At 50.1% G+C, this 25,017-nt stretch overlaps 1 protein-coding gene across 1 annotated transcript in view; it reads left to right on the top strand.

Annotated features, from left to right (window-relative positions):
- DNAJC10 (DnaJ heat shock protein family (Hsp40) member C10) overlaps positions 1-25,017 on the top strand; it is a 136,067-nt gene that overhangs the window by 47,297 nt on the left and 63,753 nt on the right. Inside the window, exons 9-13 of the mRNA XM_075317416.1 lie at positions 18,118-18,161; positions 20,756-20,893; positions 20,975-21,064; positions 23,408-23,521; positions 24,550-24,664. Of these exons, the coding sequence (XP_075173531.1) occupies positions 18,118-18,161; positions 20,756-20,893; positions 20,975-21,064; positions 23,408-23,521; positions 24,550-24,664 (501 nt within the window). The remainder of the gene's footprint in view (positions 1-18,117; positions 18,162-20,755; positions 20,894-20,974; positions 21,065-23,407; positions 23,522-24,549; positions 24,665-25,017) is intronic.

Consider the following 25,017-nt stretch of genomic DNA (forward strand, 5'->3'; position numbering starts at 1 on the left):
TCCCTTGCCAGGGAATCTATGCCCGAAATGGTTGCCTTAACTTCCCAAGCTTCCGCTTTTTCATCCTATGCCATGTCTGCCATGCTGGAGGCTTCTCACCGCACTGCGGTGGCTTTGGCTAATTCCCTCGCTATCCGCAGGATCTTGTGGCTTCGAGAGTGGAAGGCAGATGCTTCTTCAAAGAAGTACCTTGCTGGGCTCCCTTTTGCTGGGTCCAGGCTATTCGGTGAACAACTGGATGAAATTATTAAGTAAGCTACTGGCGGGAAGAGTACTTCCATGCCACAAACCAAAACCAGGAAACCTGTCCAGGGTAGGAACCAGTCGAGGTTTCGTTCCTTTCGTTCCTCCAACTGGTCGTCCTCTAAGCCCTCGGCCTCGTCCACTAACTCAGCTAAGAACCAGAAATCCAACTGGCGCACAAAGGCGCGTCCACAGAAGACCGCAGGAGCTGCTGCCACTAAGGCAGCCTCCTCTTGACTATCTGTCCGCGCCAGCAACGTCCTTAGTCGGTGGCAGGCTCTCCCACTTTGGCGACGCGTGGTTTCAACACGTCTCCGATCAGTGGGTGCGGGATGTCATCTCCCACGGCTACAGGATAGAATTCTCTTCCAGCCCGCCAAACAGATTTTTTCTGTCAACTCCCCCCTGTTCCAAGGCCGCCGCCTTCTCTCAGGCCGTGGCATCCTTGCAGGCCAACGGAGTAATTTTACCGGTTCCCGCCCGGGAACGGTTCAGAGGTTTCTACTCAAATCTCTTCCTAGTCCCCAAAAAGGACGGTTCCTTCCGGCCCATCCTGGATCTCAAGCTTCTCAACAAGCATGTTCAGGTGCAGCATTTTCGCATGGAATCTCTGCGGTCAGTCATTGCCTCAATGACCCAAGGGGATTTCCTGGCATCCATCGACATCAGGGATGCCTATCTGCATGTGCCAATTGCAGTTTCTCACCAGCATTGGCTACGTTTTGCAATCGGAGAGGAACATTTCCAATTCGTGGCTCTCCCCTTCGGGTTAGCCACGGCCCTTCGGGTATTCACCAAGGTCATGATGGCAGTGATTGCGGTTCTGCCCCTCCAGGGGTTGACGGTGATTCCTTACCTGGACGACCTTCTAGTCAAGGCTTCATCCAGCACAGACTGTCAGCGGAGTGTCTCGCTCACTCTCGCCACTCTAGCCCAATTCGGGTGGCTGGTCAATCTGCCCAAATCCACTCTGACTCCGACCCAGAGTCTCACGTACCTAGGGATGCAGTTCGAGACTCTGCCGGCACTTGTGAAGTTGCCCTTGATCAAACAGCAGTCCCTCCAACTGGCGGTGCGCTCTCTGCTGAGGCCCCGCCGTTATTCCATCAGGCACCTGATGCACGTGCTCGGTCAGATGGTGGCGTCAATGTATGCTGTTCCCTTTGCCCAGTTCCATCTGCGTCCTCTGCAGCTGGACATTCTCCGCTGTTGGGACAAGCGGCCTTCCTCCTTGCACAGGTTAGTGGCTCTGTCGCCACAGACCAGGAGCTCTCTTCAGTGGTGGCTTCGGCCCCTCTCTCTGTCTCAGGGACGCTTCTTCCTGGCTCCGTCCTGGGTGGTCCTCACCACGGATGCCAGTCTATCCGGCTGGGGAGCGGTATGTCTCCACCACCGAGCACAGGGCACTTGGACTCCGTCCGAGTAAGCCCTCTCGATCAATGTGCTGGAAACCAGAGCCGTGCTCCTGGCTCTCCTAGCTTTTCACCACCAATTGGCGGGCAAGCACATCCGAGTCCAGTCAGACAACGCGACAGTGGTTGCCTACATCAATCACCAAGGCGTGACATGCAGCCGCCTGGCAATGTTGGAGGTACAACGCATCCTTCAATGGGTGGAGGACTCCAAGTCCGCCATATCCGCAGTCCACATCCCAGGCGTGGAAAACTGGGAGGCAGATTATCTCAGCCGTCAAACCGTGGACAGTGGCGAGTGGTCCCTGCATCCGGCAATGTTTCAGTCAATCTGCCGCAAGCGGGGAACTCCGGACGTGGACCTAATTGCTTCCCGTCACAACAACAAGGTTCCGATTTACGTGGCTCGCTCCCACGATCCTCAGGCCTTCGCAGCGGACACTCTGGTTCAAGACTGGTCCCAGTTTCGTCTGTCCTACGTGTTTCCCCCTCTAGCTCTCTTGCCCAGAGTCCTGCGCAAGATCAGAATGGAGGGCCGTCGGGTCATCCTCATTGCTCCGGACTGGCCCAGGCGAGCTTGGTACCCAGACCTGCTCCATCTGTCCATAGAGGTGCCGTGGCATCTTCCGGACCGTCCAGACCTTCTCTCACAAGGTCCGTTTTTCCGCCAGAATTCTGCGGCTCTGATTGACGGCGTGGCTCTTGAGTCCTGGATCTTGACGGCTTCTGGTATTCCTCCTGAAGTCATTTCTACTATGACTCGGGCCCGGAAGTCTTCCTCGGCTAAAATCTATCACAGGACTTGGAAAATTTTCCTGTCCTGGTGTCGTTCTTCCGGCCATGCTCCTTGGCCTTTTTCCTTGCCGACCCTTCTGTCCTTTCTACAGTCCGGTCTGCAGCTAGGACTGTCCCTCAATTCTCTCAAGGGACAAGTCTCGGCTCTGTCAGTGCTGTTCCAGCGGCGTATCGCCCGGCTGGCTCAGGTCCGCACCTTCATGCAGGGCGCGTCTCACATCATTCCGCCTTACCGGCGGCCCTTGGATCCCTGGGACCTCAATTTGGTCCTCACGGCCTTGCAGAAACCCCCCTTTGAGCCTCTTAGGGAGGTTTCTTTGTTTCGTCTTTCACAGAAAGTGGTCTTTCTAGTGGCCATAACTTCCCTCAGGAGAGTCTCTGATTTGGCTGCGCTCTCTTCGGAGTCACCTTTTTTGGTTTTTCATCAAGACAAGGTGGTTCTCCGTCCGACTCCGGACTTTCTCCCTAAGGTGGTTTCTCCTTTCCACCTTAACCAGGACATTACCCTGCCTTCCTTTTGTCCGGCTCCTGTTCATCGCTTTGAAAAAGCGTTGCATACTCTGGATCTGGTGCGGGCGCTCCGGATCTATGTGTCTCGCACCGCTGCTCTTAGGCGGTGCACCTCTCTTTTTGTGCTAACCACAGGTCGGCGTAAGGGCCTCTCTGCTTCTAAGCCGTCGTTAGCCCGTTGGATTAGGTCGACCATTTCGGATGCCTACCAGTGTTCTCAGGTGCCTCCCCCACCGGGGATCAAGGCACACTCGACCAGAGCTGTCTGTGCCTCTTGGGCTTTCAGGCACCAGGCTATGGCTCAGCAAGTCTGTCAGGCTGCCACTTGGACTAGCCTGCATACCTTTTCAAAGCACTACCAAGTTCATGCTCATGCTTCGGCAGATGCGAGCTTGGGCAGACGCATACTTCAGGCGGCTGTCGCCCATTTGTGAAGTTAGGCTCTGCCTACTTCTCAGTTTTTCTGTTTATTCCCACCCATGGACTGCTTTGAGACGTCCCAATGTCTGGGTCTCCCATAGGAACGATAAAGAAAAAGAGAATTTTGTTTACTTACCGTAAATTCTTTTTCTTATAGTTCCGTATTGGGAGACCCAGCACCCTCCCTGTTGCCTGTTGGCAGTTTCTTGTTCCGCGTGTTATCACCGGCTGTTGTCGTGGACAGAGTCTCCGGTTGTTCCGGTTCTTGCTCTGTTTTTACTTGTGGGTGGCTATTCTCCTTCAGCTTTTGCACTAAACTGGCTAGATCTGGTTCTCCAGGGGGTGTATAGGCTCAGAGGGAGGAGCTACACTTTTTAGTGTAGTACTTTGTGTGTCCTCCAGAGGCAGAAGCTATACACCCAATGTCTGGGTCTCCCAATACGGAACTATAAGAAAAAGAATTTACGGTAAGTAAACAAAATTCTCTTTATCCCCATCTCTCTTCTCTCTCGCTCTCCCCTGGCCATCGCCCCTCTACTTATTTTTCCTTCAATTCTTCATGCATTTCATCCATCAGCTCCCCACTGCCAGCAATATAAGTGGTTGGTCACTCTATTCCACACTTAGATTTCCCATGGGTCTTTCTGTATACCTTGCACTCATTCACCGCTGCTCCCTTGCCTCTGCCTCTGGAGTCCCTGCAGCCGGGCCACTAATCTGTTCAGATCTGTGTCCAGCTATCCATGGTGCACAAACCCAGCTGGAGCATTTACCGCAGCAGGCAACCACCTGGTACCCTGTTCACTATCCGGTGTGTCAGCCCAATCGTCTGTCTCATACTACATGGCTGATTGCAGCAGCGGATTCTGCGCTGTGCTCACTATCTAGTGCGTCAGAACCTTCATATACCATGTACCTCATAACTGATCGGAGCAGCGGTCCAAGGGTTCTGTCCACTATCCAGAGAGTAAGACCTACCGCGTACCACATTCCTCATAGCTCATCACTGCAGTAGCGCTTTAATGCTTCGTCCACTATCAAGTGAGTCTGACCAATTATCCAACACAAATCACATAACTATTCGCAACAGTTATCGAACGTTTCTGTCCACTATTTAGCGAGTCAGAACGACCATCTACCATGATCCATTTGGCCGATCGCAACAGCGTTCAAGTGATCTGTCCACTATAGAAGTGAGTCAGACCCACCATCTACCATAGTCCACATGGCTGATCGCAGCATGGTCCCAGTGACCTTGGGTGATATCATTGCCTCAGCTTCCATGTCTTTTAGTCAGCACTTACCTCTTCGTGATTATTGAGATCAGATCTCCGCATGTCGTTCACCATCTGCAGGAAAGGTACGAGAGTCTCTTGAGCGCAGTAACCGGTTCCTGACCTTCATGAAATCAAGTTCTCTTCTCATGTAAGGATCTGTATCCTTTTTTCAGTATTTAGAGTCATAATATGGTATTTCCCTCCAGGTGACTAGTTCCCGACTCTCAAGTTTAGCACTGCTTTTGCCCGGATAGCTTATATATGTTTACAGAATCCCGAGCTAAGTCTGTCCCTGGAGTTCACGGAGCCAGCTTGCATGCCCAGTTTTCACAGCTTGGCGTGTTGACGACACTTTCTCGGCCTGTCCAGTATTCGTGCGCCAGGCATTCTTCTCACCGCGCAGATTGCCCATATATGTAAGTGGCTCTGTGTTTTCACCTTACAGCTCCCGTGGTAGCTTCACCACGCATACATAGTTCTCGTCAGTGGCGACTCTTTGCCAGTATATGCCAGGAGAAATTTCCTTTCTGGTAGAAAACCCCCAGCAGCTGGTTCCATCCCTACCACCTTCGCGATCTGCCAGTTGTTTCTTTCTCATCTTCTCCTTTCTGGTGTTATCATCCTATTTCTTTATCAGCAATGTCACCACATTGGCCCATTGGTTTGCACTGTTGACTAGTAGCACTTGGGTTTGGATTCAGATCGCACCATGGACAAATCGTCTGGGAGTTGTATTTTATATATCCATATTGGCTCTAGTTCCTCACATTTTTCTTTAGAACTTTTCTCGGTCCAGTGGTAGAATGGTACTACACTGGATCTCAAGCTCACAGACCAAGGTGCCCCTCTACTTCCTCCAGCATGGAATACCTCCTCCCTTCCATTGAACCTATGGTCTTTTTTCCCTCAGGAGACTTGAAGATGCCCCACATCATTCTTTTTTTTTTTTTGAACTGCCAAAGAGTTCAAGATTCTCCCTGTCCGCTCACGGAGTTCCCTTTCATTAAAATGCTTCCCTTGTGTTCTTACGAGGTTCATGTCCGCGCTGTAGCCTTCTTTTTGCATCACGGGTATCTTCATCTTTCTTTTCCATATCTCATATGGTTCGGGCTCTTCTCTAAGTCGCTTCTGGAGCTTTTCCTTGCCTCTCAGAACACATTTCTCTTTGGATTTGACCTTCTACAAGTCAAAGTACTATCGTTTTCCATCCCAGTACCTTGTCGTTTGTGCGCATCAAAAGAGCATGCTCCAATCAAAAGGCCAGTTTCCAACCTGAGAATCTCTCCTCTTCCCTTAAATATTTTTGTACTTCTTCCCACCCTTGAGGACTGCTTTGGGGTTTCCCATGTTTTCCTTTGTCCCCCAAAGAAGCTATAGAGAAAAGAAGATTTTGGGTACTCGCCTTAAAATCTTTCTCTGGGCCTTCATTGGGGGACACAGCACCCGCCCATTTTTAAGATGTTTGTTTCTTCATCGTTCCTTATGGGAGACCCAGACCATGGGTGTATAGCTACTGCCTCCGGAGGACACACAAAGTACTACACTAAAAGTGTAGCTCCTCCCTCCGAGCATATACACTCCCCGGATGACAAATCCAACCAGTTCAATGCTTTGTGTTCAGGAGGTCACACACACACATGCATCCTCTGATTTTTGATTTCAAAGATTTGGAAGAAAAGCGGGTCCAATCTGGACTCCCGGCATGTCCCTTCTCACCCCACTGTGTCGGCGGTGCTGTTAAGGTTGATTTCAGGGCTGGAGCCCTTTTCATGCCGCGCTCCTTCACCATCCCCTGAGGCTCTGGCTTGAAGTGGGAGCCATCACGGTTCTCACTGCTTTGCAGGAGACCGGTCTCCATCCGCAGCCCTGTTCAGGATCCTGACGGACGGAGCGATCACCCCCCAGGGACCTGGCACCTGCGTCTCACAAGCTAAGTACTGAGACGTTATTACCACAGACGGTGGTCTTTCCAGGGGTCCCTTGTACTTTATATATTGGGGAGAGTGTGTTATATAACTGTGTTAACATTTCCGGCCGGTTCTCCAGTTTTCACTGGAGAACCGCGCCGATGGTGCCTGCACGCTGGCCGCATGTTTAAATCTAGGCCCCGGCTTCGCCTGAGGCCTAGTTTCGATTCTCTTCCTCTGCATGTCAGTCAGTGCAGTGGGACAGTGTGGCTCCGCCCAGCGGCTGTTCAGCACAGGGAAGGGACACTCCTCACTGAGGAAAGATTCCCTCCCCTGTATGCCTCATTTGCCCTCCGTCCTGCTCTCACAGTAGGCCCCGCCCCCTCTCCTCGCTGCGGACGCCATTTTCTCAGCGTTCTCAATGTCTGCATAACACATTGTGACAAATGGGGGCCTGGGCTGGGGGATCTGGAGGGCACAGAGATGTCCCTATGTTAAACGGTCTGGCAAGCCACAACCTCCGGTTGTGCAGCTGCTTATATACTCTGTTTATATACTCTGCTGGGGGTCATCCTGGACAGAGCCCCCACTTCTGCAGCATGTCTCATATCAGAGCAGGGCTGCAAGGCTGTTCTTATTATGCACTGCTGTAGGCTCGTACTGCCTGTACCGAGCACATAACCACATTGTGATGCCTGCTCTAACATAGTGGTGCCTCAGCCTGGAGGCTCATCCCCAGTGGTCCCTCCGGCTGCTCCGGCTCCGGTGGCTGAACCCCCGGCTTGGGTAGAATCCCTCTCTCCAGGGGACAGCTGTCCCGGACACTGCTGAGCATGCATCAGCCCCCTCCTCAGGGCGCTTCTGCTGCTACGGCTCGCTCAGCAAAGCTCACAGAGGATTCTTCATCTGGTCTCAGACCCCGTCCTCCTAAAATGGAGACGCAGGGTCCCCTTTCCCTCCTCGCCCCGCGGCTCTGTTTCACGAGCTGACTCGCAGGACAAGGAGGATGCCTTTACTGGGGGCTCGGACGCTTCTCCATGTACCCCATTGATCTGTCCGAAAGTGACGCAGATGCTAATGATTTGATTGCGTCCATTATATTTGTACTGGACCTCAATCCGCCTGTATCAGGGGAGCACCCCTCTCTGGCAGAAAAGCATCAGTATACCTTGCCTAAGAGAACAAGGAGTGTGTTCCTTATCCACTCCAGCTTTCAGGTCACTGTGACCAAGCCCAGAGCCTGTCCTGACAGACGCTTTCCAAAGCGTGGTTCTGATGACTGTTTCCCCCTTCCACCAGTGGTGGTCAAGGAGTGGGCTCATTCACCAAGGGTGGACCCTCCGGTGTCTAGACTTCAGCCCGGACCGTTGTATCAGTGGCTGACGGCACCGCTCTAAGGATCCCACTGTCCGCCAGGTTGTCCTTCTGGCCAAATCTATATATGAGGCGGCAGGGGCCTCGTTCTCCCCATCTTTTGCAGCAGTGCGGGCTCTCAAAGCCATCTCTGCTTCTCGGGAGGAGATGCATTCCCTCACCAGGGACTTTATGCCCGAAATGGTTGCCTTAACTTCCAGGCTTCAGTCTTTTCATCCTATGCCATGTCTGCCATGCTGGAGACTGTCACCGCACTGCGGTGGCCTCGGCTACTTCCCTCGCTATCCGCAGGTTCCTGTGGCTTCGAGAGTGGAAGGCAGATGCTTCTTAAGAAGTTCCTTGCTGGACTCCCTTTTGCTGGGACCAGTCTATTCGGTGAACAACTGGATGAAATTATTCAGGAAGCTTTTGGCAGGAAGAGTACTTCCATGCCACAACCCAGGAAACCTGTCCAGGGCAGGAACCAGTCGAGGTTTCGTTCCTTTCGTTCCTCTAACTGGTCGTCCTCTAAGCCCTCGGCCTCGTCCACTAACTCAGCCAAGGTCCGTAAACTAACTGGCGCATGAAGCCGTGTCCTAAGTCGGCAGGAGCTACTGCCACCAAGGCAGCCTCCTCTTGATTATCTGGCCGCGCCAGTAACCTCCTTGGTCGGTGGCAGGCTCTCCCTCTTGGGCGACGTGTGGTTTCAACACGTCTTCGATCAGTGGGTGTGGGTTACCCTCTCCCACGGCTACAAAACAGATTTTTTTCTGACAACTCCCCCCTGCTCCAAGGCCGCCGCCTTCTCACAGGCCGTGGCATTCTTGCAGGCCAATGGAGTAATTGTACCAGTTCCCGACTGGGAACGGTTCTGAGATTTCTACTCAAATCTCTTCCTAGTCCCCGAAAAGGACGGTGCTTTCCGACCTGGATCTCAAAGCTTCTCAACAAGCTTGTTCAGGTGCGGCAATTTTGCAGAAATCTCTGCGATCAGTCAATGACCCAAGGAGATTTCTTAGCATCCATCGACATCAGAGATGTCTCTCTGCATGTGCCATTCGCAGTTTCCCACCAGCGTTGGCTACGTTTTGTAATCGGAGAGGAACATTTCCAATCGTGGCTCTCCCCTTGGGTTAGCCACGGCCCCTCGTGTATTCACCAGTTGCGGTTCTGCTCCTCCAGGGGTTGGTAGTGATTCCTTACCTGGACGCCCTTCTAGTCAGGGCTTCATCCAGTGCAGACTGTCAGCGCTCACTCTCAGCGGAGTGTCTCGCTCACTCTCAGCGGAGTGTCTCGCTCACTCTCGCCACGCTTCCAAGTCCACTCTGACCCCGACCCAGGAACTTACGTACCTGGGGATGCAATTCGAGACTCTGCTGGCACTTGTGAAGCTGCCCTTAGTCAAACAGCAGTCTCTTCATCTGGCGGTCCGCTCTCTGCTGAGGCTCCGTCGTCATTCCATCAGGCACCTCATGCAGGTGCTGGGTCAGATGGTGGCGTCAATAGAAGCGGTTCCCCTTGCCAGTTCCATCTGCGTCCCCTGCAGCTGGACATTTTCCGCTGTTGGGGCAAGGGACTTCTTCCTTGCACAGACTGGTGGCTCTGTCGCCACAGACCAGGAGCTCTCTTTAAGTGGTGGCTTCGGCCCCTCTCTCTGTACCAGGGACGCTCCTTTCTGGCCCCGTCCTGGGTGATTCTCACCACGGATGCCAGTCTATCCGGCTGGGGAGCAGTTTCTCCACCACCGAGCACAGGGCACTTGGACTCCGTCCGAATCAGCCCTCTAGATCAATGTGCTAGAAATCAGGGCTGTAGTCCTTGGACTCGCAGCCGCCTAGCAATGTTGGAAGTTCAACATATCCTTCAGTGGACGGAGGACTCCAAGTCCACCATATCCGCAGTCCACATCCCAGGCGCAGAAAACTGGGAGGCAGATTATCTCAGCCGTCAAACCGTGGACAGCGGCGGGTGAGCCCTGCATCCAGCAGTGTTCCGGTCAATTTAGCAGGCAGGGCACTCCGGAAGTGGATCTAATGGCATCCCGGCACAACAACAAGGTCCCGGTTTACGTGGCTCGCTCCCACGATCCTCAGGCCTTGGCAGCGGACGCGCTGGTTCCAGATTGGTCCCAGTTCCGTCTGGCCTACGTGTTTCCCCCTCTAGCTCTCTTGCCCAGAGTCCTGCGCAAGATCAAAATGGAGGGCCGTCGGGTCGTACTCCTCGCCCCAGGCCCAGGCGAGCTTGGTTCCCAGACCTGCTCCGTCTGTTCGTAGAGGTGCTGTGGCATCTCCCGGACCGGCCAGACGTTCTCTCAGAGGGTCCGTTTTCCACAACAATTCTGCGGCTCTCAGATTGACGGCGTGGCTCTTGAGCCCTGAATCCTTACGGCTTCAGGCATTCCTTCCGAGGTCATCTTCATTATGACTCAGACTCGGAAGTCTTCCTCGGCCAGGATTTACCTCAGGACTTGGAGAATTTTCCTGTCCTGGTGTCGTTCTTCCGGCCATGATCCTTGGCCGTTTTTTCCTTGCCGACCATCCTGTCCTTTCTACAGTCCGGCCTGCAGCTAGGTCTGTCCCTCATTCCCTCAAGGGACAGGTCTCGGCTCTGTCAGCATTGTTCCAGCGGCATATCGCCCGACTGGCCCAGGTGCGCACCTTCATGCAGGGCGCATCTCACATCATTCCGCCTTACCGGCGGTCTCTGGATCCCTGAGACCTTACTCTGGTCCTCATGGCCTTACAGAAACCCCCCTTTGAGCCTCTTAGGGAGGTTTCGTTGTTTAGTCTTTCACAGAAAGTGGTCTTTCTGGTGGCCATAATTTCTCTCAGGAGAGTCTCTTATTTGACTGTGCTCTCTTCGGAGTCACCCTTTTTGGTTTTTTTCACCAAGACAAGGTGGTTCTCCGTCCAACTCCGGGCCTTCTCCCTAAGGTGGTGTCTCCATTCCACCTTAACCAGGACATTTCATTGTCTTCCCTTTGTTCGGCCCCTATGCATCGCTTTGAGAAAGCGTTGCATGCTTTAGAATTGGTGCGGACGCTCCGGATCTATGTGTCACGCACCGCTGTTTCTTAGGCGGTGCACCTCTCTTGTGTGCTGACCACACGTCAGCGCAAGGGTCTCTCGGCTTCTAAACCGACCCTAGCTCATTGAATAGGTCGGCCATATCCAATGCCTACCAATGTTCTCAGATGCCTCCCCCGCCGGGGATTAAGGCGCACTCGACCAGAGCCGTCGGTGCCTCTTGGGCTACGGCTCAGCAGGTCTGTCAGGCTGCCACTTGGTCTAGTCTGCACTCTCTTTCGAAGCACTACCAAGTGCATGCTCATGCTTCGGCAGATGCGAGCTTGGGCAGACGCATCCTTCGGACGGCTGTCGCCCATTTGTGAAGTTAGGTTTCGCCTACTTCTCGGTTTCTGTTTATTTCCCACCCATGGACTGCTTTGAGACGTCCCATGGTTTGGGTCTCCCATAAGGAACGATAAAGAAAAAGAGAATTTTGTTTACTTACCGTAAATTCTTTTTCTTATAGTTCCGACATGGGAGACCCAGCACCCTCCCTGTTGCCTGTTGGCAGCTGTCTTGTTCCGTGTGTTTTCACCGGCTGTTGTTGTAGACAGAAGTTCCGGTTGTTCCGGGTTTTACTCTATCTCTACTTATGGGTGGATGTCCTCCTTCAGCTTTGGCACTAAACTGGGTTGGATTTGTCATCCGGGGAGTGTATATGCTCGGAGGGAGGAGCTACACTTTTAGTGTAGTACTTTGTGTGTCCTCCGGAGGCAGTAGCTATACACCCCATGGTTTGGGTCTCCCATGTCGGAACTATAAGAAAAAGAATTTACGGTAAGTAAACAAAATTCTCTTTTTTGCATGGAATCTCTGCGATCAGTCAATGACCCAAGGAGATTTCTTCGCATCCATCGACATCAGAGATGTCTATCTGCATGTGCCAATCACAGTTTCACACCAGCGTTGGCTACGTTTTGTAATCGGAGAGGAACATTTCCAATTCGTGGCTCTCCCCTTGGGGTTAGCCACGGCCCCTCGTGTATTCACCAAGGTCATGGCAGCAGTGGTTGCGGTTCTGTTCCTCCAGGGGTTGGTAGTGATTCCTTACCTGGACGACCTTCTAGTCAGGGCTTCATCCAGTGCAGACTGTCAGCGGAGTGTCTCGCTCACTCTCAGCGGAGTATCTCGCTCACTCTCAGCGGAGTGTCTCGCTCACTCTCAGCGGAGTGTCTCGCTCACTCTCGCCACGCTTGCAAGCAAGTCCACTCTGACCCCGACCCAGGAACTTACGTACCTAGGGATGCAATTCGAGACTCTGCTGGCACTTGTGAGCTGCCCTTAGTCAAACAGCAGTCCCTTCATCTGGCGGTTCGCTCTCTGCTGAGGCTCCGCCGTCATTCCATCAGGCACCTCATGCAGGTGCTGGGTCAGATGGTGGCGTCAATGGAGGCGGTTCCCTTTGCCAGTTCCATCTGCGTCCCCTGCAGCTGGACATTCTCCGCTGTTGGGACAAGGAACCTCTTCCTTGCACAGGCTGGTGGCTCTGTCGCCACAGACCAGGAGCTCTCTTTAAGTGGTGGCTTCGGCCCCTCTCTGTCCCAGGGACGCTCCTTTCTGGCCCCGTCCTGGGTGATTCTCACCACGGATGCCAGTCTATCCGGCTGGGGAGCAGTGTTTCTCCACCACCGAGCACAGGGCACTTGGACTCCGTCCGAATCAGCCCTCTCGATCAATGTGCTGGAAATCAGGGCTGTACTCCTAGCTCTCGTAGTTTTTCACCACCTGTCGGCGGGCAAGCACATTCGAGTCCAGTCAGACAACGCGACAGCAGTTGCCTACATCAATCACCTAAGGCGGGACTCGCAGCCGCCTAGCAATGTTGGAAGTTCAACGTATCCTTCAGTGGACGGAGGACTCCAAGTCCACCATATCCGCAGTCCACATCCCAGGCGTAGAAAACTGGGAGGCAGATTATCTCAGCCGTCAAACCGCGGACAGCGGCGAGTGGGCCCTGCATCCGGCAGTGTTCCGGTCAATTTAGCAGGCGGGGCACTCCGGAAGTGGATCTAACGGCATCCCGGCACAACAACGAGGTCCCGGTTTACGTGGCTCGCTCCCACGATCCTCAGGCCTTGGCAGCGGACGCGCTGGTTCCAGATTGGTCCCAGTTCCGTCTGGCCTACGTGTTTCCCCCTCTAGCTCTCTTGCCCAGAGTCCTGCGCAAGATCAGAATGGAGGGCCGTCGGGTCGTACTCATCGCCCCAGACTGGCCCAGGCGAGCTTGGTTCCCAGACCTGCTCCGTCTGTCCGTAGAGGTGCTGTGGCATCTCCCGGACCGGCCAGACCTTCTCTCACAAGGTCCGTTTTCCGCCAGAATTCTGCGGCTCTCAGATTGACGGCGTGGCTCTTGAGCCCTGAATCCTTACGGCTTCAGGCATTCCTTCCGAGGTCATCTTCACTATGACTCAGGCTCGGAAGTCTTCCTCGGCCAGGATTTACCACAGGACTTGGAGAATTTTCCTGTCCTGGTGTCGTTCTTCCGGCCATGCTCCTTGGCCGTTTTTCCTTGCCGACCATCCTGTCCTTTCTACAGTCCGGCCTGTAGCTAGGACTGTCCCTCAATTCCCTCAAGGGACAGGTCTCGGCTCTGTCAGCGTTGTTCCAGCGGCGTATCGCCCGGCTGGCCCAGATGCGCACCTTCATGCAGGGCGCATCTCACATCATTCCGCCTTACCGGCGGTCTCTGGATCCCTGAGACCTTAATCTGGTCCTCATGGCCTTACAGAAACCCCCCTTTGAGCCTCTTAGGGAGGTTTCGTTGTTTCGTCTTTCACAGAAAGTGGTCTTTCTGGTGGCCATAATTTCTTTCAGGAGAGTCTCTGATTTGACTGTGCTCTCTTCGGAGTCACCCTTTTTGTTTTTTTTCACCAAGACAAGGTGGTTCTCCGTCCGACTCCTGGCCTTCTCCCTAAGGTGGTGTCTCCTTTCCACCTTAACCAGGACATTTCATTGTCCTCCCTTTGTTCGGCCCCTGTGCATCGCTTTGAGAAAGCGTTGCATGCTTTAGATTTGGTGCGGACGCTCCGGATCTGTGTCACGCACCGCTGTTTTTTTAGGCGGTGCACCTCTCTTTTTGTGCTTACCACAGGTCAGCGCAAGGGTCTCTCGGCTTCTAAACCGACCCTAGCTCGTTGGATTAGGTCGGCCATATCCAATGCCTACCAATGTTCTCAGGTGCCTCCCCCGCCGGGGATTAAGGCGCACTCGACCAGAGCTGTCGGTGCCTCTTGGGCTACGGCTCAGCAGGTCTGTCAGGCTGCCACTTGGTCTAGTCTGCACACCCTTTCGAAGCACTACCAAGTGCATGCTCATGCTTCGGCAGATGCGAGCTTGGGCAGATGCATCCTTCGGACGGCTGTCGCCCATTTGTGAAGTTAGGTTTCGCCTACTTCTCAGTTTCTGTTTATTTCCCACCCATGGACTGCTTTGAGACGTCCCATGGTCTGGGTCTCCCATAAGGAACGATGAAGAAAAAGAGAATTTTGTTTACTTACCGTAAATTCTTTTTCTTATAGTTCCGACATGGGAGACCCAGCACCCTCCCTGTTGCCTGTTGGCAGCTTTCTTGTTCCGTGTGTTTTCACCGGCTGTTGTTGTAGACAGAGGTTCCGGTTATTCCGGGTTTTACTCTATCTCTACTTATGGGTGGATGTCCTCCTTCAGCTTTGGCACTAAACTGGTTGGATTTGTCATCCGGGGAGTGTATATGCTCGGAGGGAGGAGCTACACTTTTAGTGTAGTACTTTGTGTGTCCTACGGAGGCAGTAGCTATACACCCATGGTCTGGGTCTCCCATGTCGGAACTATAAGAAAAAGAATTTACGGTAAGTAAACAAAATTCTCTTTTTTGCCATTCTGTATTTTATTTCAAGTTGTTTCTTTTACTGCTTTCACACGAACTGGTCAGCTTGATTCCGGTTGGTAGGTGTATCCTACTAAGAAGCTAACTTCTTTTCTTGCCTAGTGGCAGCAGCAAACACCCGTGGTTTCATGTGTCCCCCAAAAAAACTAAGAAAGTGGTTGTCCTACGAACAAAATGCGTTTTAATCAATGGATCGTGGAATAAAAATAAGTTCTACAATTGGATGTGTCAAAAAAAAATGTTCTTGTGCTGAGATCTTAATGTGTCTTTGCTATGTACTGTGTAATGCCTGTGTTCAGTTCAACATGAAGAATTTGGTGAAAGGTCCTCTCTAAAGCACCACTCCAGCATTTTTTTTTTAATTTCATGCTGGAGTGCTGCTTTAAATCTAAGTTCCCAGACCCCAATTCTTATCTTTTCCATATGACGGCTTCATCAGTTATCAGCGCCCCTCTGGTCGGTCTTCTGTCATCCATGACCGGCCAGTTGCGCCTGTGTTTCATTAAACAAGCCGGAGGTCACAAGTACAAGTCTGTGAGAGCCAAATTGCATTGAGAGCTTGTGGTGTAACTCCTGAATTGCAGCCAGTCAGAAGTTGCGGTGACAAGACGATGCAGCAGGACCAGTGCAGCGTTTATTAAAAGTGAAGATGGTGGCAGATGAGTATAAGACCGGGGCACAGGAACCCTAGATTAAAAGCACCACTACCAAGCTGAAAAATAAAAAATGCTGGTGTGATGTTTTAAAGAAACAGAATGCACTCACCCTCTCTCAAGAGCAGGGGGTGTCAAACTCATTTTCACTGAGGGCCACATCAGCATTATGGCTGCCTTCAAAGGGCCACTTGTAATTTTTAGGGCTCATGTGGGTCTCTATGTAACGTGATATGAGGATTGAGTGCAATGCACTGACTGGTCAGGGGCTATGCGACAGCGCTAGCCCCCTAGGTAGTAGTTCTACGCGACAGCGCTGGCCCCCCTGGGTAGTAGGGCTACGCGACAACGCTGGCCCCCCTGGGTAGTAGGGCTACGCAACAGCGCTGGCCCCCCTGGGTAGTAGGGCTACGCGACAGCGCTGGCCCCCTGGGTAGTAGGGCTACGCGACAGCGCTGGCCCCCCTGGGTAGTAGGGCTACGCGACAGCGCTGGCCCCCCTGGGTATTAGGGCTACGCGACAGCGCTGGCCCCCCTGGGTAGTAGGGCTACGCGACAGCGCTGGCCCCCCTGGGTAGTAGGGCTACGCGACAGCGCTGGCCCCCCTGGGTAGTAGGGCTACGCGACAGCGCTGGCCCCCCTGGGTAGTAGGGCTACGCGACAGTGCTGGCCCCCCTGGGTAGTAGGGCTACGCGACAGCGCTGGCCCCCCTGGGTAGTAGGGCTACGCGACAGCGCTGGCTCCCCTGGGTAGTAGGGCTACGCGACAGCGCTGGCCCCCCTGGGTAGTAGGGCTACATGAGATATGTTCCTTGGTAGTAGGGCTGAGAGCACTGTTCCGGACCTCAGTGTCCTAGATATACTGCTCAGTTTGCTTCTACCGGATCCTATGGTAAGTACTGGCTGCCTCTGTGCTGATTTTAAAGATTCAGATATGGAACCTGCTCCCTGTGCTTCAATTCAAAGATGACACCTGCTTGTTGTGTTGGCGCTGACCCACTACTAAGCACTGGCTGCATCCGCTCAGATTCCAAGATGGCACCTGCTCCCTTTTGCTGGCTTTACCCCTCTAAGTGCGGGCTGTGTCGACGTAAAACGCAGACAGTATGTAGTAGAGGGGGTGGATGCCAGCACAGGCAGAGGCTGGAAGGGTTTCCCGCACTGTTCTGGCCCCTCCATTGCCTCTGGGTGTCTTTTCTTTATTATTTAAATTTCATGCCGGCACCATCCTAGCCACGGGCAGTGCTTAATTGATCTCTTGGCAGTCTTCAAAAAAATGGCTGCTGCACATGCGCAGATTGCTTATTGATGTCGGCGCCATTTTAATGAAGTCCACAGTGAGATCAATATGCTCAAGCAACGCCTGCGCAAAATTTAAAGCGCTCTGTCTTGTCCTCCCCAGCCACATAAAATTATGTTATGGGCCAGATTTGGCCCTCGGGCCCTGAATTTGACACCCCTGCTCTAGAGCAACCCGTGCTCACAGGGAAATAATGCAACTGAGCGCTGGTTGAACCTGCAATTTACAAGTGTCTTCGATATAAAACTACAACTATTGCATTTCACAAGAACAGATTTTCTGCTGTATTATAAATTGAGGTGTTTAATAATAGAGCATCAGGGCATTTTGAAAGAATGGGATTATTTATTCTTTTCAGCGGGTTGAGACATTGCACACAGGCACAGGATTTATGTGGAACCCATGTTGGTTCCTAATAAATTAATTGACTTAGACCTATACGTTTAGCAAACCCCGGATGGTAAAATCAGTCGAGTAAATGAAAGGGAACCTGTCAGCTGCCATATGTATCCAAAACCGCGAGTTGTTCTGTGCGTATATTGCTAATCCCTGCCTAACCATCCCTGTATACACTAGCATAGAGAGAGAGATTTTTAGAAAACGTATTTCTAAAGATCTATTACCGTATGCTAATGAGCGCGGGGACTAGTCCCCTGGGCGTTAGTTCCCCGGCCAGTCACCCCCATTAGCATGTTAGTACATCCCTGTGGGCGTGCTATCATGCTAATGACTACACAGCTTCACAGGATGATCTCGCTCACCTCTACGCTGCCATCGCGTCCGACGCTGGATTTCGGCTCAGTGCACATCACCTTGGAGTTTGGGTCATACGCACTACTTCAGTTTGAAGCCAGGACGCGTACCCCCGGCTTCATAGTGCGTATGACCCAAACTCCGGAGTCATGTGCACTGAGCCGAAATCCCCCGTCGGACGCGATGGCAGCAGAGAGGTGAGGGAGATCATCGTGTGACGCTGCATATTCATTAGCATGGTAGCATACGCACAGGGACCTACTAACATGCTAATGGGGGCGACTGGCCGAGGAACCAACGCCCAGGGGACTAGTCCCTGTGATCATTAGCATACGGTAAAACATCTTTAGAAATACTTTTTCTAAAGATCTCTTTTTTCTATGCTAGTGTATACAGGGACGGTTAGGCGGGGATTAGCAATATACACCCAGAACTGCTCGTGGTCCTGGGTGCATACAGGACCTGACAGGTTCCCTTTTAACCTTCATGTGCATTCCAGACAGTTCATGACATTTTTACCAAGGTGAAGTTTTCCCTGTTCTGAATGTCTCCTTTTATTGCAGATTGCCTGTCCTCACAGACGCGGCTGAAACTCGCTGCCATGCTTGTAAGTGATCTGTAAAAACTTGCAGAAGAAAATGTTTTACTCATTTTTGGAGCAACACATGTTAGATGGAAAAAAAAACATTTCCACTGAAGTTTCACAATCACTTTTCGACCCATTCAGAACTCTTCTACCCACCACTTCTAAACTGCTGAAATGTGTTGTCCACTTCTGCACAGACCCAGCCTAAACATTTCAGGACCCTAATTAATATGAAAACGTTGTGTACTCCTCTCCCACAGGGACGCCGTTCCACTAACGTCATCGCCACTGGTTGCACAGCGTAATGGGACGTGAGTCGGATGCCAGCTGCAGCCACTGACTGACCGCTTTTTGGCGGCAACTCATCAATATTCCATGAGGCTTGACGTCCGTTCTGACAAAACCGTAAAGGCTGTAGCTCATGAGATGCTCAGTGGTTGCTGGTGGCACATGACATAAGTCCCATCACGCTCCAGGAACAGTGGTGACAACTTTACTGGAAGGGAGTCGCTACTGAGGGTGAGTATACACTGTTTTTATTTTGATTAGGGGCCTAAATTGATTTAATCTAGGGTTGTCCGTTAATGGATGACCCCTTTTAAGTCTGCTTTTGGCATTGTAACATTTTCAAGCAGGTTCCAGCTCTCATTTCTCAGGGGCTGATTGGAAAATAATAGCAGAAAGCTGTTAGCTGATGAATATTCCACAATTTTAGGGAAGGCCCCACTCTGAACTGTCATTTTATTAGCCAGAGATGAGAGTGCAAAAATTATTTGTATAGTTCACGGCAACTTCCATTGGTCATAACCACTAATGGCCAAGGATTTCCCAAACCTGGAACCTTCAGTGTAAAGAGGGTCTGTATAATGTGCTCTTCACAGAGGAGAAAGTGCAGTCTAAACATGCATCTGGTTAGAGGACCAATCTCATCACAATCACTAGTCACATCTGATTTTACCATAAAAATACAAAAATCTTAGTTCGGTGTTTATTTATATAAATCCACAAGTGGCTTATGAAATGAAGCGTCACCACTGGTGATAGCGATTGCCAAAGCTGACCATTTTAATGGACAGCAAGGGTCTCCAGGACTATTTTGGGTTGGGTGATCTCTCAGAGCAGAACTGAAGCACAAAGCTGTAAGCTATTAGGATACAGAAGTATTCCACTGCACTATAATAACAAGAAATGAAAGTCAACACCAATTTTTTTATTGTAAGATATACTTCTTCTTGGCTAGAAAAAATCTTACTAAAAGCTGGGAAAGCCTCTTAGATGCAGCTTCCTCTGTAATTAAAAAGAGCACAGTGTCCTTCCCATGCACAAAGCAAAAAATACAGCAGCACAGTTCTCTCTCTTCAACCTGCCTGACACTGATCTGTCTGATTAGTGCAGGTAAGGAGAGGAAGCTGATCCTGCACACGACTACAGCTGAACTGGACCTGCACAGTCCTTACACTGTGCAGGTCCTGAAACAACAAAACACTGCAGCTGAAGGGCACACAAGAGCTATGTGTGTATACATATGTATATAGAAGAGGTGTGTGTGTGTGTGTGTGTGTGTGTGTGTGTGTGTGTGTGTGTATGTATGTATGTATGTGTACAGCAGTGTATTTTTTTTTTGCATGCAGCAGACGTGTGTGTGTGTATACATATCTATATAGCAGAGGTGTCTGTGTGTGTGTGTGTGCAGCAGTGTATTTTCTTGCATGCAGCAGAGCTGTGTGTATACATATCTATATAGCAGAGGTGTGTCTGTGCAGCAGTGTATTTTCTTGCATGCAGCAGAGCTGTGTGTATACATATCTATATAGCAGAAGTGTGGGTGTGTGTGCGCACAGTAGTGTATTTTCTTGCATGCAGCAGAGCTGTGTGTATACATATCTATATAGCAGAGGTGTCTGTGTGTGTGTGCAGCAGTGTATTTTCTTGCATGCAGCAGAGCTGTGTGTATACATATCTATATAGCAGAAGTGTGTGTGCGGGTGTGTGCGCGCAGTAGTGTATTTTCTTGCATGCAGCAGAGCTGTGTGTATACATATCTATATAGCAGAGGTGTGTGCGCGCGCAGCAGTGTATTGTCTTGCATGCAGCAGAGCTGTGTGTATTCATATCTATATACTGTAGCAGAGGTGTGTGCGTGCAGCAGTGTATTTTCTTCCATGCAGCAGAACGTGTGTATACATATGTATATAGCAGAGGTGTGTAGTAGTATTTTCTTGGCATGCAGCAGAGTTATATATATGTGTACCATTTGTGTGATTGTTGCTGTGCCTGTAGCTGGTTTCATGCACAATGTGAGTGCTGTAGTGAAGCCATAGCAGGAGCTGAGTGTTAATGTGCCCGTCGCCTCCCTATACAGCACTTTATTGACACCCAGTGATACTGACCTCTCTGCTTACTGATTTTTAACCACACGGCTTATTTCCACCACCTGGAAGTGTAAAATAGTAGAAAATATATTTTTCCTACTTTCCGATGGCTAAAACCGCGAATTGTGTCCTATGTCCTGAAAAATGTTAACCAGTTAAAATTAATGACAAGACAAATGTAAACAGATAAATAGTTTGAGCTCCATAGCACATTTGTATGGATCTGCTTTTCTTGTCTATTAGGATGGGCTTGTGAGTGTGGGATGGATGGACTGCAGCACTCAGCCGGACCTGTGTGACAACCTGGATGTCTCCTCCAGCGCCACCGCTTACTTCCCACCAGGAGCCGATCTGTCTGCTAAAGAGAGCAGTGGCGTTCTGGTAATAATGATTTAATTGTGGCGGCAGAACAGTCAGATGTGAAATGTCTGTGTATTAACCCTCTTTACTTTCCTCGTTTAGTTCTTCAATTCATTAGACTCCAAAGAAATCTATAAAGAAGTGATGGAACATCTTCCAGATTTGGAGGCGCTTTCTCCTGATTCCTTAAATGTAAGAAAAGAAGGTGGAGGTCCATCGGATAGGTGATAGCTTTTAGATCGGTGGGGGGGGGGGTGCTACTGCTGGGATCCCAACAATCACCAGAACAGGACTCGGTTACCCCCTTGTAATGGAGACGCAGTGCACATGCTCGGGCTCCGCTCCATTCATTCTCTATCGGACTGTCTGAGTACTGTATTCGGCTTTCTCCAGCAGTCCTATAGGGAATGAATTAAGATGAAGTTGAGCATTTGGAATAACCCTTTATTTTGGTGTCAGTGATGTTATTTTTATCATGTTGACTACAAGTATAACCAGACATTCCCAACAAGTATGACCAGACATTCCCAACAAGTATGACCAGACATTCCCAACAAGTATAACCAGACATTCCCAACAAGTATAACCAGACATTCCCAACAAGTATGACCAGACATTCCCAACAAGTATAACCAGACAGTCCCAACAAGTATAACCAGACAGTCCCAACAAGTATAACCAGACAGTCCCAACAAGTATAACCAGACATTCCCAACAAGTATGACCAGACATTCCCAACAAGTATAACCAGACATTCCCAACAAGTATGACCAGACATTCCCAACAAGTATAACCAGACAGTCCCAACAAGTATAACCAGACAGTCCCAACAAGTATAACCAGACAGTCCCAACAAGTATAACCAGACAGTCCCAACAAGTATAACCAGACAGTCCCAACAAGTATAACCAGACAGTCCCAACAAGTATAACCAGACAGTCCCAACAAGTATAACCAGACATTCCCAACAAGTATAACCAGACAGTCCCAACAAGTATAACCAGACAGTCCCAACAAGTATAACCAGACAGTCCCAACAAGTATGACCAGACATTCCCAACAAGTATAACCAGACAGTCCCAACAAGTATAACCAGACAGTCCCAACAAGTATAACCAGACAGTCCCAACAAGTATAACCAGACAGTCCCAACAAGTATAACCAGACAGTCCCAACAAGTATAACCAGACATTCCCAACAAGTATAACCAAACATTCCCAACAAGTATAACCAGACATTCTTAACAAGTATAACCAGACATTCTTAACAAGTATAACCAGGCAGTCCCAACAAGTGTAACCAGGCAGTCCCAACAAGTGTAACCAGGCAGTCCCAACAAGTATAACCAGACAGTCCCAACAAGTGTAACCAGGCAGTCCCAACAAGTATAACCAGACAGTCCCAACAAGTGTAACCAGGCAGTCCCAACAAGTGTAACCAGGCAGTCCCTACAAGTGTAACCAGACAGTCCCTACAAGTGTAACCAGACAGTCCCTACAAGTGTAACCAGGCAGTCCCTACAAGTGTAACCAGGCAGTCCCAAGAAGTGTAACCAGACAGTCCCAACAAGTGTAACCAGACAGTCCCAACAAGTATAACCAGGCAGTCCTAACAAGTATAACCAGACAGTCCCTACAAGTGTAACCAGGCAGTCCCAACAAGTGTAACCAGACAGTCCCAACAAGTGTAACCAGGCAGTCCCTACAAGTATAACCAGGCAGTCCCTACAAGTGTAACCAGGCAGTCCCAACAAGTGTAACCAGGCAGTCCCAAGAAGTGTAACCAGACAGTCCCAACAAGTATAACCAGACAGTCCTAACAAGTATAACCAGACAGTCCCTACAAGTGTAACCAGGCAGTCCCAACAAGTGTAACCAGACAGTCCCAACAAGTGTAACCAGGCAGTCCCTACAAGTATAACCAGGCAGTCCCTACAAGTGTAACCAGGCAGTCCCAACAAGTGTAACCAGGCAGTCCCAACAAGTGTAACCAGACAGTCCCAACAAGTGTAACCAGACAGTCCCAACAAGTGTAACCAGACAGTCCCAACAAGTATAACCAGACAGTCCCAACAAGTGTAACCAGGCAGTCCCAACAAGTATAACCAGACAGTCCCAACAAGTGTAACCAGACAGTCCCAACAAGTGTAACCAGGCAGTCCCAACAAGTGTAACCAGACAGTCCCAAACATTTATTGGTTTATTACTCCCATAGCAAATGAAGAGAGCCATTGTGACATCTCTCTTTATTCTGCATCTGAGAAACCATTATGTCCATAATCCATACAGGTGAATGTGATATGAATATTAGGGTGCTTCAGTGCACCTTTGGTGTTAACCATGGCTTGGTGCACAGTCATACCCTCCTATTTGCATAATAAAGACGGTACCTTACATTGGTTGACTTGTGTAATGTCCAATGTCAGGTTCCCTTTAAGTGTCACTTCTCGGACAGACCCTACATATATCACCACCTTATATATTGTATAATAGGAGATAAACACCTGATGGGAGTTGTTACTTTTTTTTCTTTAAGGACAGATTAACATATCATCGATGGCTTATATTCTTCACTTACGGACAAGATCGAGCGTTTTATATCCCAGAATTCAAGAAGCTGAACGTTTTACTGCGCGGTGACCATGTACAGGTCAGTAATCTCACACGTGAGTGACATGGCTTTATACTAATCACTTTTTATGTGATGATTTTATTATTCCACAGCGCATCTGCTACTGTTATCAGATGGGTGCTGTAAATCTGCTGTCCTTGGGCCACATTCACATTAGAGAAGTGCTATATGCTGAACGTTACATCTGCGTACCCGAAAACTGCATTCAGAAGTCCTGACATGTCCACTTACTGCAGTGAGACAAAGGGGGTCTAGAAGAAGAAACTCTGACCAACCCACTTATCTAAGCTCATTAGACTCAATATATGTGGGCTTTTATAATCATATGAGCAGTGTAAAGCATGGTGGAGGAGTAAAGACTTGCTGAGCCCCTCGTGAGAACAGCGTGGTTTTCATGCAAATATATAAAAACGCCTGACCGACAAATCCAACAAGTGTGAACAGGTGCTAGCTGAAAACACAATATAACTACAAAACGCATACAGCTGCACTCTAGAATGCGAACAGTGAATAAGGAAACTCTGGTTTAGCATTACTGCTATAGATATATTTGAAAAAAAGAGATACTTAGCTTATTGCATGTGAGCCCAGTAACCAGCGGCAAGGTGATCTCAATATACCGGGAACCTAAATTAAATGCCTCTATCTGGGTTAAAAACCTACATGTCTGGGCAAAAAGGATCCAGCTATAAAGCAGGATGGACACAGCCTGGATATATTCTAGCATTTTAGAGTGCAGCTTTATGAATTTTGTAGTTATATTGTGTTTTCAGCTAGCGCTTGTTCACACCTGTTGGATGTGCAGATCAGTCTTTTTGATATATTTGTAATGCATTTCTTTCTGACTGAGCACTCTGCCTTATAACCAGGCTTTGTCCACGCCTCCTTTCTGCCCAGACATGTAGGTTTTTAACCCAGATAGTGGCATTTAAGTTAGGGTCCCGGTATATTGAGATCACCTTGTCGTGATGACCGGGCTCACATCGATTGACAGCTGGACATCTGTTGTGAATTCCATTAACCCACTCCATTCTGTCCCTTGTAAGGTTGGACGTTTTGACTGCCAGTCTCATCCATCAGCCTGCAGTTCCCTATATATCCACAAGCCTTGTGTGGCAGCATTTAAAGGGAAAGGCACCAATGACTTTGAAATCCATCACGGTAAGAATAATTGGAAAATGGAGCAAATTAAAGATTACTGTCAAGTTTAAAGAACTAGAAGTGATTTATAACTAATATTTTATATATATATATATATATATATATATATATACACTTAACCCCTTAACGGCCCATGACGTACTGGATCGTGTGCCGTTAAGCCCCGCCCCCTGCAGGGGCAGCGATCCGCGCACATATCAGCTGTTTTCAACAGCTGACATGTGTGCCTGCTAGTCGCGGGTGGAATCGCTTCCACCCGCAGCCATTAACCCCTTACATATCGCTGCCAAAATCTGGCAGCGATATGTATATGCGCGCCGCCATGACAGTCACTTACCCCGCCCCCACCGGAA

Source organism: Anomaloglossus baeobatrachus, chromosome 7 (assembly GCF_048569485.1).
Source record: "Anomaloglossus baeobatrachus isolate aAnoBae1 chromosome 7, aAnoBae1.hap1, whole genome shotgun sequence".
NCBI classification, from domain to species: domain Eukaryota; kingdom Metazoa; phylum Chordata; class Amphibia; order Anura; family Aromobatidae; genus Anomaloglossus; species Anomaloglossus baeobatrachus.